We start from the raw sequence: 20,162 nt of genomic DNA, 5'->3' as shown, positions 1-20,162 counted from the left end.
TGTAGGCACAAAAGTAAGGAAAATTGCAGAAGACATGAGTTTCTCTACTGCCCCAGCTCATTCTTATGAGGAGATGACAAGCACAACAAGGTCATACATGCCCACTTTTAAGACTTCTCCAACGGGATATCGGGGGGGGGGGGGAAGTCATGTGACATGGGGTAGGAGGAGCCCCATAGCCCCGCCCCCACTATTAAAAGCCGAAATTCACGGCATTCACGCCAACAGTGGCAGGAGGAATGTAAAACTCTGCTCTTCTGGCTCATTGCGGCTTGTAGTAAATCCATCAGCAATACAAGCACAGGTCAGTAAGTGTGACTTACAAGAAAGGTTCTTCTCAGCAATCTGTAAACACAACTAAGGCAATATCAGGTCAATTTTATTAGATAAATAAAGATAACAGGCTAACATGTGATATTTCATTTTCAACAGCGTAACAAATCTGGGTTTGCCTCTATGTACCTGAACTCGGGCAAACTCGATGTGCCCCTAGCTTGTTAAATAACTACTTGGATCCCCAATGAGAAACATCACTGAGGTTCTAAGTCTTCTCTTCCTGGAACACAATAGAGGGCTGCATTACAAAAGTAGTCCCATACCCAGAAACAAATAGCAGCATTCTTTGAACACAACCATTATAACTTAAAAATAAATGTTTTATCACTTTCAAGAGCTTGAAGAACACTGGATGTCCTTAAGACTTATAGTTTCTATAGGACGATGCTGACGAAGTCTTCAGGTTTCACAGACCAATAAGACTTATAAAGCTGGGTAGAGATGGACAATGAAAATTTAGGTTAGTTGTACGTCGTCTTAATATTTAGGAATAAGTCTTGATGATTCCCACGTACATTTCTTACTAACATAGAACTTAAGTTTGCAGAGTACTACTGACCGCTGCAATGAACAGCAGTATTCTGCAGCTTTTACTTATGTGCTTACTGCGCAGAACCACGGTAAGCACGGTGGCTAAGTGGTTAGCACTTCTGCCTTACAGTACTGGGGTCATGAGTTCAATTCCTGACCATGGCCTTATCTGTGAGGGGTTTGTATGTTCTCCCCATGTTTGCGTGGGTTTCCTCCGGGTGCTCTGGTTTCCTCTCAAAGATACTGGTAAGTTAATTGGCTGCTAACAAATTGACCCTAGTCTGTGTGTGTATATTAGGCAATTTAGACTGTAAGCTCCAAAGGGGCAGGGACTGATGTGAGTGAGTTCTCTGTACAGCGCTGCGGAATTAGTGGCGCTATATAAATACATGGTGATGGGTGATGGTAAGTTTAAACAATAACCAAAGGCAATCATAAGGCATTGATTTAACAGTGTGCAGATATCAGGTGGGACATGGTGGGAATGGTTTGCAGGCTGCTATTCTAGTGCCAATAAAGAGGCAGGTCTCAATGATGGAGGCTAAGAAAGTGACTCATTGCGGGTTATGGAGAGGTTACATGACGAAGTCCAAATATGACTTTTTTATGTGTTTGACAATTCAGGGCTCTGGTTAACATGGTAACAGTCTGCAGGTTCCTGTGTACTCTCCAGGACCAGGCTGGAAGTTGACCTTGTCAACGGTGGATTTTCTTAGTGCTGTTTTGGGGAACATTAATCTCCTCATCGCTACTGTGGTCAGACAGTGGCAGGTCCTGGATATTATTCTGAGTCATGTAAGTCTTGGTCTGCATAGGGCATTCCTGGGTTAGGATAGCCTGAAAATAGAAGAGTTGGCGAATTAAACCAAGCTAATCACAGCGATGGCTACAGACAAGTTACAGGGCTGGAATAAATGTAAAAATATCCATAACAGAAATATAAAATTAGCTTCTGTATAAAATAAATATAGATATTATATTTTAGGACCCTTTGTGCCCTCTTCCATATATAGTATATTCAAAGTGATGTCTCTCACCAGTTTCTCCTCTTTGGCTGGTGGACTGCGCAGAAAGAAGCAGAGAGGTGCGTATAAGATGTTTAGTACACCAATGATCACCATTAACCAGGTAAATCCAATGGCCTTTGCAATGGCTCCACCACACGAGGGTCCTGAAGGTAAAAATTAGATATACTGTACTGTACATGAGGTCATAGAAATGTTTCCTTATTTTACAACAGCTTTTCAGTTTATAGGATAGTAAAAAATATAATGTATTGAGATCTGGTCATCAGGTTTAACAGCAAAGCCAATGGCTTTGTGTCCAGTTTGGCCAATCATGTAAAGACCAAATTTTCATAGGTCCAGTCTTTAGATGGACAGGTAGAGTGGCCAGGTTACAAATGGCACAAGGTTTGCTGTTAAACTATAAATGCAACCAATGTCGGATAATGTCCAAATCTGAGATTATTCAAGATAGAAATTTTGGGGCCTTCTTTAATTTATAGGTATGTTTTGCACAGACCACACATTCCATTGAATAGACTGCCAGCCTCATTACACACAACCACCAGTTATGTTGCTGAGAACCCCTAGCCACCTTACACAATCCCCTCTAGCCACCTCACACAATCCCCTCCAGACAAATTGCACAGACCCTGCAAACAATATTGCCCTGTTGAACCATGTTGCTACAACAGCCCCACTGAGCCACAATAGCAGACCCAAATTTCATAAACCCCATTCTCAACCCCTCGAAGATCATTGTTCTCACCCTACACTGAGCCACATTGAAGCTCATTTAAACATCTTGTTTCACAACATAAATTTTCTCTTTTGTTTGTGAGAGAGATATGAGTTGCTAAAGTGCTCTTAAACCACACTAAGTAATTCCCAGATCCGCATCCGCACTTTTTAACACTCCCATAGTTGCTGCCATCTTCACTCACTAGTCCAAACACTTCCTGAAAAACTGATGTCATTTTCAGAAAAGTTAGATCATGGCATCACTGGATGGCAATTGGGGACATGACCACGTTTGAAGCTTTTAGATAATCATTTGTCTTCTATAAACTGTGATAAAGAGCTGAAATAAAATCATGTAGATGAGATGTATACACTGGAGTCTGTGTCCTATCAACTGAGATACACAAAGTCTTATTGTATAAATGAGATGAGGAAACTGGACACTGTGTCCTATACACTGAGACATGAGATACGTTCTTTGGAGTCAGTCAGAATAGAACTATCCACAGTGCAGACAGTGCATTTGTACTGGGGCCAAGAAGGTGAAAGGGGGTTTGTAGTCTTTCGTTCATCATTTTAAAATATTTTTGTGTTACCCCCTCTCAAACTGCAACCGCTACCCCGCTGACACCGATCCCTAAGAAAAGTGAATGGTGAACGCAACAACAAATTACCAGTACTAAAGCACTTAATCTAGGGCTAAGCAGCAAGTAAAAAAGTGCCATGAGGGTGTATTCAGCCTATTTAAAAAGTTTTAACTTGGGCCCTTAACTGTCTTGTTCCGCCACTGGAGCTTATAGCCTATAAACCGATTAAACAGCTATGATTAGAAAACAAAATACATGTCTTACCCACGGCAAATCCCATGCACAGAGCAATGTCAGATATGGCATATATCCCACCATACACAGACGTGTGACGTAGATCTACTAAGTGTCCCATGATGGGCATAATGGAAGAGTCCACCATTCCAAGGGCAATGCCAATCCCAGCATTAGGGCCAATGAGTCCATAGATACTGACAGCCAGTGGTACCTGAATCACAATAAAAGAATGAGTAAGATACAGTGGAGCATAATACACAAGAAGCAAAATTAAATTTGAAGGTGTGAAACCCAGCACAACTCTTCCTTTATATGAACTCTTTATTGGGCAGAATTCTAGAGTTGCTAGTAGAGTGATGACTTAGTATGTTTATAAAGAGTGTCAGAGGCGACTGAAGCTGCCCAGTTATCCAAGGATCCTCCGGTGTCCCTCAAGCCTACAGGGACTGATTAAGAGTTCATGCCGATTTAGACTAATACGCTCATATCACCTTCCATGGCAGGCTTATACGTGGTGGGTGAAAATGAACTTGTCCTTAAATTAAATTCTGGTTCCTTCAGCCCACTCTGCCCCAGTGGCGAATCCAGGGGGGGGGGGGGGGGCGATCGGGGCAATCGCCCCCCCTAGCAGGGACTTGCTGCCGACGGCTGTGCAGGTCCGTTTGGGCTGCTATGATTGTGTTTTAAACACAATCATAGCAGCCAGGCAGCACACTGTCACTGCCGAGCGGACCTGCACATACTGTGCAGCCGCCGGCAGCCTTTGATGTAAAAAGGGGGCGGGGCCTAAATCCCCCTCCCCCCCTTAAATCGCCCGGAGTATAGCAATTTTCTAGATCCGCCCCTGCTCTGACCCCCACCAATGTTTATGTTCCCATGACTTTTTAAAAGGATAACAACAATTTTTGACACCCAATTAGTTGTCATTAATATCAGAACTGCACAGCAGAACAGAGGAATGTACAAGTGCTGCTGAGGGTGAAGATGTGATGGGGGCAATTTTGCCTGCACCTATCCCCATCCTTGTCTTTCCTAAATGGTTATTCTCCAGCGCACACCAAGGATAACTCATTGTCTTCGGCCTTTACCCTGGAAATACATCAAGATTAAAACCTTACTACATTTTTATTTCATATTTCATGTTTATACCTCTCCCTGTCACAATTTTGCACCAACAAAAATGTTGCTTTCCCCCCAAAGCCTATTGGATGATCAGGTCTTCCAAACATAAATGGTCCCTCTAGCATATTAGATACAAATAGAGCATAGTAAAAATGACTTTATTGCCCTCTATCAGAATATCTTCTGCCCAGGGTGCTATCTGTGTGGAGAATGTATGTTCTCTCCATGTCCATGTGGATTTTCTCCTGGTGTTCCGGTTTTCTCTCATGGTCCAATTAATCTGGTAGAGGTTAATTGACTTTTTCGTAAATTGTCCAGTTAAACAGCAGCAACAATTTTTTTGCGGGGTGGTGCTTAGTCTCCAATTCATAACAAATTCCACTCAAGTGATTTTGAGGGATAGAAGGGCAGCGTAGGACTGGCCCACAGGACTACCGGTAAAATTACCGGTAGGCCCGGCTACCTTATGGCCACACCCCCTTTTAGATGTGGGCGGAGCTTACCTGGAGGCCCGTTGTTCACACCAGGGTGCTCGCATTCCTCTCCGGCGTCCCCGCTGCTGCGGATGACTGGCTGTCAGTGACAACCAGTCATCTTTGACCTTTCACATGCGATCGCAGCTGCGATCATGTGACCCGCCCACTCACCCTGTCAGCTGATGTTCCCGCGCCGCTGAAGGGAGAAGATCAGAGAGGCTGCATCAATCAACTTTTGGGTAAGTATACTTTAACCAGTTGTTTATATTGTTTGTGCTAAAAAATGATTTATGTATTACAGTTTTTTATCTTGATAACACTGGATTACAATGTTATTAGTATTGGTCTTGATATTAATTTAGCTTTGTTGATCATTACACACACCCAGTATTAGATACACAGTACAGTCCAAATAGGTGCGTATGTTTGTATCCTTGTGTGTCCCACTTCCGCCCTGATTTGCGCCCATCCCATAAAACCCTGTAAATTTTCATTTTTTTTTGAGTACTGTCAGGATACTCTACCCCCTGGGAATAGTGGCAGCATCACCCTCTTCACCTTCTTTTTATTTTTACCAGAAAGTACTAAGGTAGCGCTCATCGTAAAAAGTATATGGGGTCTCCCATTACATCTGTTCTCAATATATATATATATATATATATATATATATATATATATATATATATATATAAATATCTATAATATAAATGCTTAGTGGCGTGTGTTAGTCTGTCTGTGTGTGTGTGTGTGTGTGTGTGTGTGGAAAAAATAAAACCAAGCTGCAGCGCCACCTGCTGGGCGGAGTTATACACTGACCTACTAAATTCTTAGTGTGTGTGGAAAAAAAAATTCAGAAAGGGCTGAAATTTTGTATACTAAGATGTTTTTAATTTGTTAATGTAATTTGTTAATTGTTAAAAGTGTTTATAAAGATTTAAAAATATATATATATATATTTCTTGAAGGAGAAGTGACAGGTGGGAGTGGTTGGTGGTTGCCGGGGGTGACAGTGGGGAGTGGTTGGTGGTTGCCGGGGGTGACAGTGGGGAGTGGTTGGTGGTTGCCGGGGGTGACAGAGTGAGAGGAGTGTGATACTCAGGACCGCTGAGAGAGATCCCTGTGTCTGGATAGACATCTGGATAGATGTGGCGATAAAGATGAAGGATGAGGTGATGGAGAAGAATGATGAGGTGGTGACATGTGGACAAAACCACGTTAAAAAAGGGCGCTTACATCGGGAAGTAACGCTCTGTCCCTGAGGAGGCCTGGGCTAGGCCCAAATGCATGACAAGAACCTTTTTAACACCTTAAGTAGCTTGATTTGACTAGAATGCATGAGTATCATGCACGGGTTAACTTGTGTATATATATATATATATATATATATATATATATATATATATATATATATATATATATATATATATATATATATATAAAATGTGTGTGAATTGAGAGGACTATTGCAGGCATAATATGAATCGGGGACACTTGCGTGGCGTAACATTGTGGGCACTACCGTGTGGCATAGCATTGTTTTGGAGGCACTACTATGTGGCAGAGGGGGGCTGCCTATCTATACTAAACTATAGGGGGGCTGACTATACTAAACTCTAGTGAGGGGGGGCTGCACAGAGAACACTATAGGGAGGGGGTTATGGGACCTTTAATGTTGAGGTGGTTTGGGTCTATAATTGAATGTGGGTGCTGTTGATTTAATGGCAGGGATGGTTGGCATTTCTAAATGTACCCATTATTTTTTCCAAATAGGGCCCTCAACATTCCTGGATCCAGACAAGCTGCAACTAAAGAAACCAGCAGCCACAGGTGATAAAAGTGACAACAACAGGTAGGACAGTCTGTCAAATGTTCTGAGTCTAGTGCAGGCTTGGCTAACTTGTGGTACTCCAGGTGTTGTGAAACTACAAGTCCCAGCATATCCTTACAGCAATAAGCTGCTATATATTGGCAAAGCATGCTGGGGCTTGTAGTTTCACTACACTAAGGTGCTAGCTGTCTTTCGTGGACTGACCACTCCCCCTCTAGTGTCTGGTTCCGCCTCTATGATGGTTGACCACACCCCCTTTGGTGGGCCCCTAGTGTTGCATTCCCCGGTGGGCCCTTCATGCCCCAGTCCGACACTGTAGAAGAGTGTTAGATCTGACGTGGTTGGATATTATCTTAAAAAAATATCAATTTGTGGTGGGGTTTAATTTGGAACAATACCAAAATATATGAGCAATGACGAACTTGTCTCCACCAAAGTGTGGGGAGGAGAAGGTGGGAGCATTTTGAGGAGGTTGAGAAACACCTGTAAAGCATCTGTTGTTGGGTTTCAACATGGTTAAGCCATTTGGAGATGGACCAAATGTTGGTAAATAGAGAGAACTAATCCTCCACATTAACCATTATACTTAAGTTACTTGCCCATTGCAACATATATGTCAGGGCTTAGCGGATTGTTTAACTGCGAAAGAGTTTGAGACTTTCAGTTGGATGTAATGCAGTAATTAGAAAGTTCCTTATTTGGAGGATCTTGTAGGTGTCCTTGGCAAGTAAGATGGCAGCACAGTGGTTAGCATTGTTACCTCACAGCGCTAGGGTCATGGCTTCAATTCTAACCAGGATCTATCTGTGTGGAGTATATATATCCCACAGTCCCAAAACATACTGGTAGTTTAATTGACTTCTAGTATGCATGTGTGTGGTAGGGAATTTACACTGTAAGCTCCAAAGATATAGTGACTCATGTGAATGACTTCATAAAAAAATGTTCTCCCATAATACATTTAATTTGTGCAATTGCACCTATTTATCTGTTTTGTGCATACATTGGTGCACACTCTTAAACAGGTTTTGGGAACTGCTATCGGTTAAAACTCAAAGTGTGGTAGAAAGAATCATGCGCAAACCAGCATTTAGCTAGATATGGCCTAATCTGCCCAGGTCTCCCCATCGGAAGATCCAAACGTTTGCACCCTACAGAGATGGTACCTTCTTGGCGCACAGATTCATGCTCTTCCTATAAGAACGGGCCCATGTGCACAAAGATAGATGTATGACATAGGGGCAACATGGTGGCTAAGTGGTTAGCACTTCTGCCTCACAGCGCTGGCGTCATGAGTTCAATTCCCGACCATGGCCTTATCTGTGAGGAGTTTGTATGTTCTCCCTGTGTTTGCGTGGGTTTCCTCTGGGTGCTCCAGTTTCCTCCCACACTCCAAAAAACATACTGGTAAGTTAATTTGTTGTTATCAAAATTGACCCTAGTCTCTGTCTGTCTGTGTGTGTATGTTAGGGAATTTAGATTGTAAGCTCCAATGGGGCAGGGACTGATGTGAGTGAGTTCTCTGTACAGCGCTGCGGAATCAGTGGCGCTATATAAATAAATGATGATGATGATGACATGACACAATGGTATATATGCTGTGGGTACATGTTTGAAAATGGCCTTTAGTGTGAGTGTATTACATCATGGTTTGACATAAATCTTCCATGTGTCAGGTGGTACTTAGAGGATAATGAAGTGTATAGGAATGTTGTGCAATAAACAAGCTGGACTCACGCAGAGGAGGCTAATTCCCACAATAAGCATTCCGAGAAGAGAGCACAACCACCTGAAGCAAAGAAGATAAAATGCAAGTCAGCAAATTCCTTTAATAATATGCTGCAGATCAAGTCCAAGTGTCAAAGCTCAAACTCACCTCCCCATCTTATGTGACAGCACGCCAAACAGGTTTGTACATAGGAGATACGAGATGCTGGCGGGCAAGAAAGCCAAGCCTGAAACATACAAGACATGCTGAATGTAGACAGGGCCTTCACAACTGCTGCTGAAATGAAAATGCATGAGCAACCATTGTTCCTGACTACAGACCCCAAATTAACCTATGATAAGTAGAGGGAGATAACTGACATCATTTTCAAATATGTGCTGAAAACTAATATTTTCAGTATTCAATTGAATACCAAATCCTTTAAGAAATGCGGATTACTATATCTCCCAAAATTCTCGATTTTGGCAGGGCGGCCCGACTCTTGGACCAGGAAAGGGTTTGGGGCCTATCGGACAGCCGCTTTTGTAAGACTGTGGGTGTGGCTTGGATAGATCAGAGGATTGGTTTGGGCTGATTATGGGTGGGGCTTATTTTGTCTTGATCTTCCCTTTTTAAAGTGTTCGGTGGTGTATTACTAAATCAAATGCAAACCCTACTCTTCATGTTTCAATTATACAGGACAGGCCGAAATATTAAACTGTAAACAGGACAATCCTAAATATCAAACTGATAAATCTTATTTTTAGCTCCAGCAAACAATATCTCAGTCCTCAGTAAAATCACAGAGAAATCTGAGTCAGATTCGCTGATTCTCAAACACTTGAAAAAGTAAATGGAGGCCATTTCCAAATTTTATGTTAGTTAGTGGGTGCGGAGGGACTAAAATATTTTGGGGAATCGAACCCTTTAATGATGAAATGGTTAACAACAACAGCCTTTCCAATAATCCGTCTACCTAACATAGTCTATGATATAATTCGAGGCACACCCTAAGGAGAATTCTCTTAAAGTCGTTAATGCTCCTATAATGAGATTCTGTAGACTGGAGTTTGATTAAGTGGTTTGATTTCCAGGGCAATCTTTACGTGACATTGAACAGAACAGTCTTCCAGACAAGACAGTCATGTAGTATAATTATCTTCTCAGAAACTGTGGAAAAGTTAGCAGCTCTGCCCATGCAGTAAGGTGGGCTGAGGACCGCACACACACATTCCAATATCAGTCATTGATTGACCGTATCTACCATCCTGCCCTAAATAAAACTGATCAGTCCCAACACAGTGACAATGTTATTAAATAAAGCCATCCATGGTTACGTGTAGGACAGTGAGGTCCTTGTGATGTTATGATAAGTGGTGTTCAGCCGAACCCATAAATGGGATATCTAGTCTATGTGTTTAGTGCAATTATTCTTTATCCCTCCCTACAGGCACTCAGGACTGCCAAGCTGCAGTGCGCCAGTTCATGGGAACCAGTGTGGTGTAACGTACCTAGTTGCCAGTTAGGAGAGCACATCGTTTCCATCATCCAAATGGGCAGGGTGGGTTCCATAACTCCAATAGCCATGTTGGCAATGCACAGAGACCCTGGGGGGAAACATAACAGCATGAGGTAAAGTTACTGACAGTAATACCCACTGTCAGAACCTCTTTAGACATTAGTCTAAGACTTAAGTCTTCTCTGCCTTCCCTGCTGCATTGAACTGTAGGCACTAGATGCATAATATAACTTATCATTTGATATCCATTTCTTCCACAAGCCTGCACTTTACTTGTAACCGTACAGGTTTAATATTATTTTTATATATTACAGTATTCTGTTCAGATTGCTCATTTGGGGTGAGTCCTTATGACTTACCTGCAGCCACCAAGATATAAGGGTCCTTTAGTAGTGTGAAGAAGGATGTTGGAGCAACGCTCTAAGGAACAATGACATGATATATTAGCAACAGAACTATGCTTGTTCCATCCCTTCTCCACTCATAAACTGACTCACCCCTGGAGACAACTTGGAAGGCCGCAGAAGACAGAGCTGGAGAACTGTGGACACAGGGTGAAAGGGTGTTATACACGCCTTAATGAAGAAAACCATTATACAAAGTGTTGTATGTTCTCCTCGTGTTTGCATGGGTTTCCCCTGGGTGCTCCAGTTTCAGGCAAAACAATGCCTTTAAAGCCATTGCCGCTTAAAATTGTCACTGCAAACTCGCCGATTAGTGGCGAGTTGAAAAAATTGTCAGTTGATACATTTACCCCCAGATGGTTGTTTTTGATTAACTCTTTGCTACACACATGTAACGCAGGCTCAGAAGAGTGCTAGATCGTGACACCCATAAGACCTACTGTTTTGGAGATACTCTGACCCAGTCACCTAGCTATCACAATTTGGCGCTTGTAAAAGTCGCTCAGACCCTTATGCTTGCCCATTTTTCCTGCTTCTCACACATCAACTTCAAAAATTGATTGTTCACTTGCTGCCTAATATATCCCACCCCTTGGCAGGTGCCATTGTAACGAGAAAATCAATGTTATTCAGTTCCCTTGTCAGTGGTTTTAATGTTGCAGCTGATTATATATATATATATATATATACACACACAAACACACACACACTCATATACAGTTATATCCCTGACGCTAAGCCTATCCCTAAGCCTAACCACATTAAAGCTGTGAATCGTGACATAGTGAGGTGGTGCCATGATGATGTGATTGTGCCTCCTCCGCGACCGGACCTCCGGAGCTTGCCGTTTAAAGTCGGCAAGTATGTTTAAAAGGGGTGAAGTCTGTCTTCTTTTCATGGAGTAAGATCTCTTTACAATTAATTATGGTGCAAAAGAAATGCAAATTTCCTATCAAGGGATTATTAAATTGATACATTTTAGTACAAATTAAAGTTCTTACCTCCGTCCAGCAAAGCCAGAACTGCCAGTACCAGGAATGGAGAGGATTTCCCAACAAACTCGTACATGACAGAACCAAATGGAGCACCGGCTGCAAAGACAGTGGAATCTGAGGGAGGAGATCTCCACAGGAGACACACAGACATCCATAAAGCAACACAAAATTAGACCCATAAAGCAGAAATTATACTTACTGAGCACTCCCAGTGCCAGACCTCCCAGTGCTATTCCCATTGCCTGTCCTCTTTCGTAATCATCCGTGTATACATTTGCCAGCATCCCCAGACCTGAAGATACATGCACACTAGTGAATACAGACAATAAATATGTTCAAGGGTTATGACATGCCAAATCTCACACCCCCAATAGTCAAATTTTTTTGAAAGTCCTGAAAACCAGAGGGTGTGGCCTATCTATTTTGGCGAATGAGAAATTTCTGTTGTGATTGGACGGATTGTGGAGTGTCCTAGGCATATCAGGGGCGTCTCTAATGTCTATGTTTTTAGCACAATAATGTTGGGATGTATGTAGGGACAAGCATACAGGTGACAGGCACGGGGGCAGGTTGGCGAACAGAAGAAAATGGGGGAACAGGTTTGAGAGGGACAGATGAGACAAGTGGCAGAGTTTGGATGCTAACCCAAAAAGCAGACTGGCGAAATGCCCATGGCATTTGTGTGTGGGGTAGAGAGATGTGAGCGGGACTTTTATTATGCCACTTGTTTGGAGGATCCCAGAGGAAAGATAAGCATATGCCCTCAAGGAAATTAGGTCAGTGGCAGAATTCACCCACAAAAATGATAGCAAACAAATTCCATCCCTCATTGTAGTTGTAAATGTGGCTCTGACACCTCCAGCAACAGTCTGTGTCTGACACTGAATCATTATAATCTGGTCTCTGTAATAAACAGACGCTCTGAAACCCCATCTTGAATACAAATGGAGGATGGTAAGATAAACATTGCACAGTGTAGGCTTAGCCTAACTTAGCTTTTATTGGCTGATTTCCATCACTAAATATATCACATGCAACACAATATGCTGATGCTGTGGTGCAGCTGACAAAAATAAAGCAATTAATTATAGGGAAATGCTAATCAATAGGAAATTAATCCCATATTGTATAATTATGTATAAGACTTGTGTCCAGTTTTACTGAGTTTCCTGTGATATCCTGACACCAGAAGCATATAGATACACCAAAAAATAATTTGTTCTTCCTACATGTTAAGTGTAAACTTGCTAACCTATAAAACAGAGGATTGCCTGCCCTCATGGTGCACTCTTGGGCAGCTTACTAAAATTAAAAACCTTAGACATAGCCCAAGCCCAACTCAGTGTTCTCTCCAGCACCTTTTTCCCGGTTGCTCCACCCAGCTGTTATTACTTGGCACCTGACTCTTGAAGCAAAACAGAGTCCTATTATAGTAGAATAAACCATTGTTTGTCCTATTAGAACAGGCACTATGTGAGCACTACAGCCAGCAGTGTGTGTTAGACCACTGACCACCAGTCTGACCAGTCCTGGCAGGTGTGGGCAATAACCTCCAACATTTTTCATTATGATTGCAAAGTATTACACTGCCCCCACCCGGATGCTTCTTAATGCCACCTGGCTGCTTCTTAATGCCACCCGGCTGGCAAAATTTTCTGGGGAGAACACTGCAACTCCAAGCCTAACAATACACCAGGTCCAAGACCTACTCCAAGCTTAACAATACACCTAGTCCAAGCCCTACTCCACGCCTAACAATACACCTAGTTCAAGCCCTACTCCAAGCTTAACAATACACCGAGTCCAAGACCCATGCCAAGCCTAACAATACACTGAGTTTAAGACCCATGCCGTGCCTAACAATACACTGAGTCTAAGACCCATGCCAAGCCTAACAATACATCTAGTCCAAAATCCATGCCAAGCCTAACAATACACCGAATCCAAGCCTTACTCCAAGCCCAACAATACACCTAGTCCAAGACCTACTCCAAGCCTAACAATATACCGAGTCGAAGACCCATGTCAAGCCTAACAATACAACAAGTCCAAGCCCTACTCCAAGTCTAATCCTAGATCTAGCCTGCGCCCTACTCCAAGCCTCAGCCCTAAAACTATCTTGAGTCCTAAACGATCTCTGACCATGCTCTTTAAACTGTAAACATGTACTGTAAACATGTAATAACTCCTCACACTGACTAATTGTATCAACATTTTTACCGTCAGAAAAACTTGGCTCATTCTAAGGGGTACATTTACTGCAGAAATAAGAATTACACAGTACAGAGTACCATGAATAAGTGACAGGAAAGTAAGTACACGGCACATCAAATTATCCATTATCTATAGTGTTTTAGTGTAGCACATACAGCCAAGATTATTTAGAATAAATAGCCCCATGTCCATCACAAACAAACCCAAACCCATCAAGTAAAGACCAGATACAGCCTCAATTCCCATTGTACACAGCACTGTGCACTTACATAACCTGAAATACCCATTGAATATAGGACAATGTAAATTCCATGTTTTACACCTATATTCCCTTCCTAAAATGGAAACTTCAGGAGTATTAAGCAATGTATTTAATAGCTGTATTGTGTTTAATCAGTTCACATAGAATAATACAAGTAGAAGACAAGAAGGTGACTATTAGTAAGACTTCTCCCATAATTCCTTGCAGCAGTTTTCCTCTGATTGTTTAAAGCTTGGCATTATATAGTAGAAGCATTTGTGCAGAAGTTACTCTAAGTTGTGAAATAAAGATGAATTCCACCTCCAGAACTACAGTCTTGTGCACATGTCAATGATGCTGCCCCCTCCCCAGGCTTGACCTTTGACCTTCCCTCATGGAGGGGAGGTGAAGAAAGTTGGAAAGTATGATCTCAGGAACTCGGGGGTGGGGGTGGGAATGGCTGTAATTATAGCCATTCCACTGCAATTTAATTTGGCACTAACTAATCCCTACTTTAGAGGTTACCAGTATGTATTATTATCTGTGCTTTAAGATGTTTGCATGACAGCTCTGCTTAATTATTTATTTTTATTAACATTTTTTTTTGCCAATTCTATGTTTCTGCTAAATAATAGTACTTTAAAACTTTTAGAACATTTGTGATCAGATAATTAGCGCTGTTTTATTGCATTTTTATATGGTTACTTTTGTAACAGGGTCATAGCAGCCCTTTATTACATATCAGCTAAAGTAAGCAAAATAATGATGGTGATTATTATTATTATTATTATTATTATTATTATTATTATTATTATTATTTCAGCATTATTATTACTATTTCAGCAATTTGTATTCTCCTTGTCATCTATTTGTGATATTTCAGATTGTTTTTGGCCTGGGTAATCAGGGATGATTTCAGACAAGAGACCATGGGGTATATTTACTAAACTGCGGATTTGAAAAAGTGGAGATGTTGCCTATAGCAACCAATCAGATTCTAGCTGCCATTTATTTAGTACGGTCTACAAAATGACAGCTAGAATCTGATTGGTTGCTATAGGCAACATCTCCACTTTTTCAAATCTGCAGTTTAGTAAATATACCCCCATAAGTGAGATTTTTATTGTAAGCTAAACCAGCTCCATCTTCTATACATTCTCAGTTTGGGATCCCTCTAGATCTGACGTTTTTTGAAGGGACTAAAGTCTTTATGTCCCAGTCTTCATCCTAGTCTCCTAGAGCTTTCTGAACAGATTCCTGTCACTTCCAGGGTTTCAGTTATCTCTGGGATTAATTTCCCTCCACACCAGTGCTGTCTTGTCTAGCGGTGATTTAAATAATTGTTTTCTGTAGCTTTGTCTTTCTTTTCATTGTTATTTCTTTATTGGTTGTGGACGTCTTCCTCCCTCTGCTCATGAATTACTGGCAATCCTGCCTTCATGCTCTAGAATGCCGGGTGCTACACAGGAGTTCCGTGGATGTATTTCTCCACAATGGCATGGCAAGCCACACCCATCTGCACCCATTGTTACACAATATGCAAGCTGAGGCTGGCCTAGCAGAACATTACGCACTAGGGCCCTGTATGTAGAAGTACCACCTATACAAGTGGAACTGCATCTGCTCAGTGAGGCCACACACCAAGATATAAATGAATTATAGTCACATAATAAACAAGGAATAAACTCTTACCTGCAACAGCAGAGAATGAAGATCCAATGCCCTGCAGTGATCTTGCTAGGAAGAGAAGTGTGTATGTGCCAGAGAAGGCAAACACTGGTAGAGATAGAAAAGTGCATTTAGTCACTAGTGGAAAGGTGATTAAAATGAAAACATTGCATCAAGGTAGCCAAACACACATATGGCGATAGCAGTTATAGACTAGAGAATAATGGACACTGTGTAATGAAGTTGCTCACTTCTGAGCCAGATAGTGCATTATGTCTGATTTATATAGGACTAAAGTCCTTATGTTTGTATGATCCAAGCAATAGATCAAGTGAAGCGCCACAGTCACAATTCCATCATATTGTGCTATACAATAGATCACATGCAATGAGTTAGTAGGATCCAAAAAACCACTCCCTCATAACCAGTACCAATATAGGATAGGACAGAGAGTAGTGGCACTCATCTTCACACTGGTAGAACTGGTTCTTTTTTCCTCTCTTCCAATAGTTCATCGCCTAGATCATCATCATCAGCGGCAAACACTAACAACACTAATGAAAAATAGTTGATATGGCTCTGATAAATAGTGGGTTTGATGTAATCGAGAGTGAGGCTAATACGGTAATCATGAAGAAAATGTTCATTGTTTTAATAATACTAACTTGTAATCATTAATTGTGAATATATTGTTATCACATATCCCAGTAAAAAACAAATCAAATGGAAGTGGTACTGTCAAGTTGCGAGTACATGAACAAGATCTGGGTCAACCAAATATAGGTTCCTCTTTGTATTAATTTAGTGATTCGTCTTTGCAGTCCAAAAAAAAATCCAAGGACAAAGACGTAACGGTCATACTATTAGGTGGTGCAATTGCAACGCAAACTGCTGCTGGGGGTCTTGTCTCCAATGTCAAAACCCCATGTGTGCAGTCATGGCCAAAAGTTTTGAGAATGAAACAAGTGTTAGTTTTCACAAAGTTTGCTGCTTCAGTGTTTGTAGACCTTTTTGTCAGATGTTGCTATGGTATACTGAAGTAAAATTACAAGCATTTCATAAGTGTCAAAGGCTTTTATTGACAATTACACTAAGTTTATGCAAAAAGTCAATATTTGCCGTGTTGATCCTTCTTTTTGAAGATCTCTGTAATTCGCCGTAGCATGCTGTCAATCAACTTCTGGGCCACATACTGACTGATGGCCGCCAATTCTTGCCTAATCAATGCTTGGAATTTGTCAGAATTTGTGGATTTTTGTTTGTCCACCCGTCTCTTGAGGATTAACCACAAGTTCTCAATGGGATTAAGGTCTGGGGAGTTTCCTGGCCATGGACCCAAATTTCGATGTTTTGATCCTCGAGCCACTTAGTTTTCACTTTTGCCTTATGCGAAGCTGCTTCATCATGCTGGAAAAGGCATTGTTTGTCACCAAACTGTTCTTGAATGGTTGGGAGAAGTTGCTCTTGGAGGATGTTTTGTTACCATTATTAATTCATGGCTGTGTTCTTAGGCAGAACTGTTAGTGAGCCTACTCCCTTGGCTGTGAAGAAAGCCCACACATGAATGGTCTCAGGACGCTTTACTGTTGGCATGACACAGGACTGATGGTAGCACTCACCTTTCCTTCTCCGGACAAGCATTTTTCCAGATGCCCCAAACAATCTGAAAGGGCATTCATCAGAGAAAATGACTTTACCCTAGTCCTCAGCAGTCCAATCCCTGTACCTTTTGCAGAATATCAGTCTGTCCTTGATGTTTTCCTGGAGAGAAGTGTCTTCTTTGCTGGCCTTCTTGACACCAGGTCATCCTCAAAAAGTCTTCGCCTCACTGTGCATGTAGATGCACTCACACTTGCTTGCTGCCATACCTGAGCAAGCTCTGCAGCTGAATCAACTTTAGGAGATGTCCTGGCACTTGCTGGACGTTCTTGGGCTCTTTGAAGCCTTCTTCACAACTTTTGAACCTCTCTCCTTGAAGTTCTTGATGATCAGATAAATGGTTGATTTAGGTACAAACTTACTAGCAGCAATATCCTTGCCTGTGAAGTCCTTTTTGTGCAAAGCAATGATGACTGCAAATGTTTCCTTCCAAATAACCATGGTTAACAGAGGAAAAATAATGATTTCAAGCACCACCCTCCTTTTAAAGCTTCCAGTCTGTTATTCTAACTCAGTCAGCATGACAGAGTGATCTCCAGCCTTGTCCTCGTCAACACTCTCACCTGTGTTAACGAGAGAATCATTAGCCTGATGTCAGCTGGTACTTATTTGGCAGGGCTGAAATGCAGTGGAAATGTTGTCTTTGGGATAAAGTTCATTGTCATGGCAAAGAGGTACTTTGAAATTAATCACTCTTCATGACATTCTGGAGTACAAATTGCCATCATAAAATCTGAGGCAGCAGACTTTGTAAAAAAATAATATTTGTGTCATTCTCAAAACCTTTGGCCATGACTGTATATTTTTTATTTAATCCGTGGGTGGTACAAAATTTGCTATGGGACACATAAATGTCTAGTTCTGCCCTGTACAAGGGCTTAACACAGGCTTAATTTCACCTCTTGTAATAGAAGAGGAGGCAGAAGTTATAAAACTAACAAAACTAACACATATCCATTTTTTTCAATGTAGACTTCTTCTAATACCTGCAGGATTTTTTCTTTTATAAAAATTTAGTTTTAATGTTTTATTACTTTTATTAGACTCTGATTCCAGCATAGATAATGCTATTAAATGCAGGAAGTTATTGGCATGTTATTGAAGAACATAATACTCACTTGTAGTGGACAGGAACAAGATGACCAATCCACAGAACATTGGCATATCATAGCCAACCCTGCAGGTGATAAGAAGAGTGTTATCACAGGACACGGTAATGGGACATATGTAAACCAGATGTACTGGAAGAAAACATTCAACTATGGAATACTGCACTAATCCCGCAGTCTAGGGCGCCAGCCCCATACTCAGCTTTACCTGTTGGTGACAACTCCAACTAAAGGGTTGACCAGGAGCTGCACAATTGCTTTGGATGCAAACAGTAGACCAACTTGTACATTCTCATCCTGTAACACACTTGTCTCTTTATTGCAACTGGCATTCATGAGGGGTGCCTGGGTCTCGTTACTGATCCTTTCATGATGAAGCTCCCCACTGGAGATAGTAGAATTGTCATACAAAGAATAAATGGATGCAAAGGAAGAGATGGAGTCAGGAGGAGAGGACACCTGGAATATAGACGTGTTTCCATTGTTGTGTTCCTTCTCGTAGAGGAAACTTGGGATGATAGGAACTGGAGAGAGAATGATCGATTACAGATTACTTTTTATCTTACTAACCCTCTTGTTTACAAAGTATATTACTAAAACATCATCATTTCACCCTATGTCTTCTGGGTATTATTACCATGTCATGTTTTACCCTGGCTGATCCTAGCTTACTGTCCTCTACGTTCACATTCAGCTAAATTGCCCCTCACAAAGCCAACATCTCATGGTTCCCTATTTACCGCTGTCTCTTTAGATTATAATATAATAATTATAATGGACAGACCTACTTTATATATATATATATATGTGTGTGTGTGTGTGTGTGTGTGTGTACCTGCATTCATATGCTTGTGGGGAGATTGACCTGCTTACACACCAACACTGTGGGGACTTGAGTCATAGTAGGGACAAAATTTGAGGTCCCCACAAAAGCTTCTCAAGGCTAATCAATAAAGGGGAACTTACTGATATGCTCAGCATAAAAATCTGGTATATCCCCACTAGTCACATTTGTCGGAACAAAAGTGTGCATGTGTTCAATGGGGAGGGGAGAAAGTGTGTGTGCCAGTATTCCATCCAACTTCAGAGCAGGAGCAGGAAGCAGAAGTGACTGCATCCTTCCCATGCTTTCTACACCAAGCACGCAAAGACTCCATCGTAGCCGCCTGCTGCTGAACATAAAGGGGGGACATTTAGGAATGACAGAGCCCACCGGTAGCTTCGACTATAGCCCAGAGAGCAATGGAGATGAGAATGCCCCTGACACTCCAGAGGCGAGCGGTTCAGACACCAGCAAAGATTCCCCGTTGCCCACCATCGCAGCAGAGTGCAGATACCCAGAGATGAGATCTATGAATGACCATTCTCGACCTTCTGGCAGCAGTGTTTTAAACACAGAGGGTCGGAGAGACGTTGCGGTGTCTGTCCAAACACTATCCAGAAACAGTGATGGCTCCAGGGTGTATAACAAAAAGCAGTACTGCCTGTACTGTGAGAAGCCCTTCTTAAAAACTGCCCGGCACATGGAGCATGTTCACCGAAATGAGACTGAAGTAGACTGGGCCCTGAAATTCCCCAAGCACTCGAAAGAAAGGTGCATACAATTGGCACATCTTCACAATAGGGGCAACTTTGCACACAATGCTGAGGCATTGAGGGCAGACCATGGCGTTCTGATCCCGTGCAAACTTCCAGACTAATAGATGGATGCTGATGGCTTCATGCACTGTGTAGCCTGCAAGGGCTTGTTTGCAAGGAAATGCCTGTTCCACCTGAAATCAGT

General features: G+C 41.8%; 1 protein-coding gene across 1 annotated transcript in view; it reads right to left on the bottom strand.

Moving 5' to 3' along the window:
• Positions 1 to 367: 367 nt before the first annotated feature.
• Positions 368 to 20,162, bottom strand: part of SLC18A1 (solute carrier family 18 member A1) — a 37,695-nt gene continuing 17,900 nt past the window's right edge. Inside the window, exons 3-15 of the mRNA XM_075205165.1 lie at positions 18,588 to 18,903; positions 18,389 to 18,447; positions 15,636 to 15,719; positions 11,688 to 11,780; positions 11,495 to 11,584; positions 10,587 to 10,630; positions 10,449 to 10,509; positions 10,082 to 10,177; positions 8,739 to 8,817; positions 8,600 to 8,651; positions 3,464 to 3,647; positions 1,905 to 2,038; positions 368 to 1,704 (exon numbers count right to left, since the gene is read on the bottom strand). Of these exons, the coding sequence (XP_075061266.1) occupies positions 1,564 to 1,704; positions 1,905 to 2,038; positions 3,464 to 3,647; positions 8,600 to 8,651; positions 8,739 to 8,817; positions 10,082 to 10,177; positions 10,449 to 10,509; positions 10,587 to 10,630; positions 11,495 to 11,584; positions 11,688 to 11,780; positions 15,636 to 15,719; positions 18,389 to 18,447; positions 18,588 to 18,903 (1,433 nt within the window). The 3' untranslated portion in view covers positions 368 to 1,563. The remainder of the gene's footprint in view (positions 1,705 to 1,904; positions 2,039 to 3,463; positions 3,648 to 8,599; positions 8,652 to 8,738; positions 8,818 to 10,081; positions 10,178 to 10,448; positions 10,510 to 10,586; positions 10,631 to 11,494; positions 11,585 to 11,687; positions 11,781 to 15,635; positions 15,720 to 18,388; positions 18,448 to 18,587; positions 18,904 to 20,162) is intronic.

This window comes from Mixophyes fleayi, chromosome 4 (assembly GCF_038048845.1).
Source record: "Mixophyes fleayi isolate aMixFle1 chromosome 4, aMixFle1.hap1, whole genome shotgun sequence".
Lineage (NCBI taxonomy): Eukaryota > Metazoa > Chordata > Amphibia > Anura > Limnodynastidae > Mixophyes > Mixophyes fleayi.
This window is presented reverse-complemented; position numbering and strand designations above follow the sequence as displayed.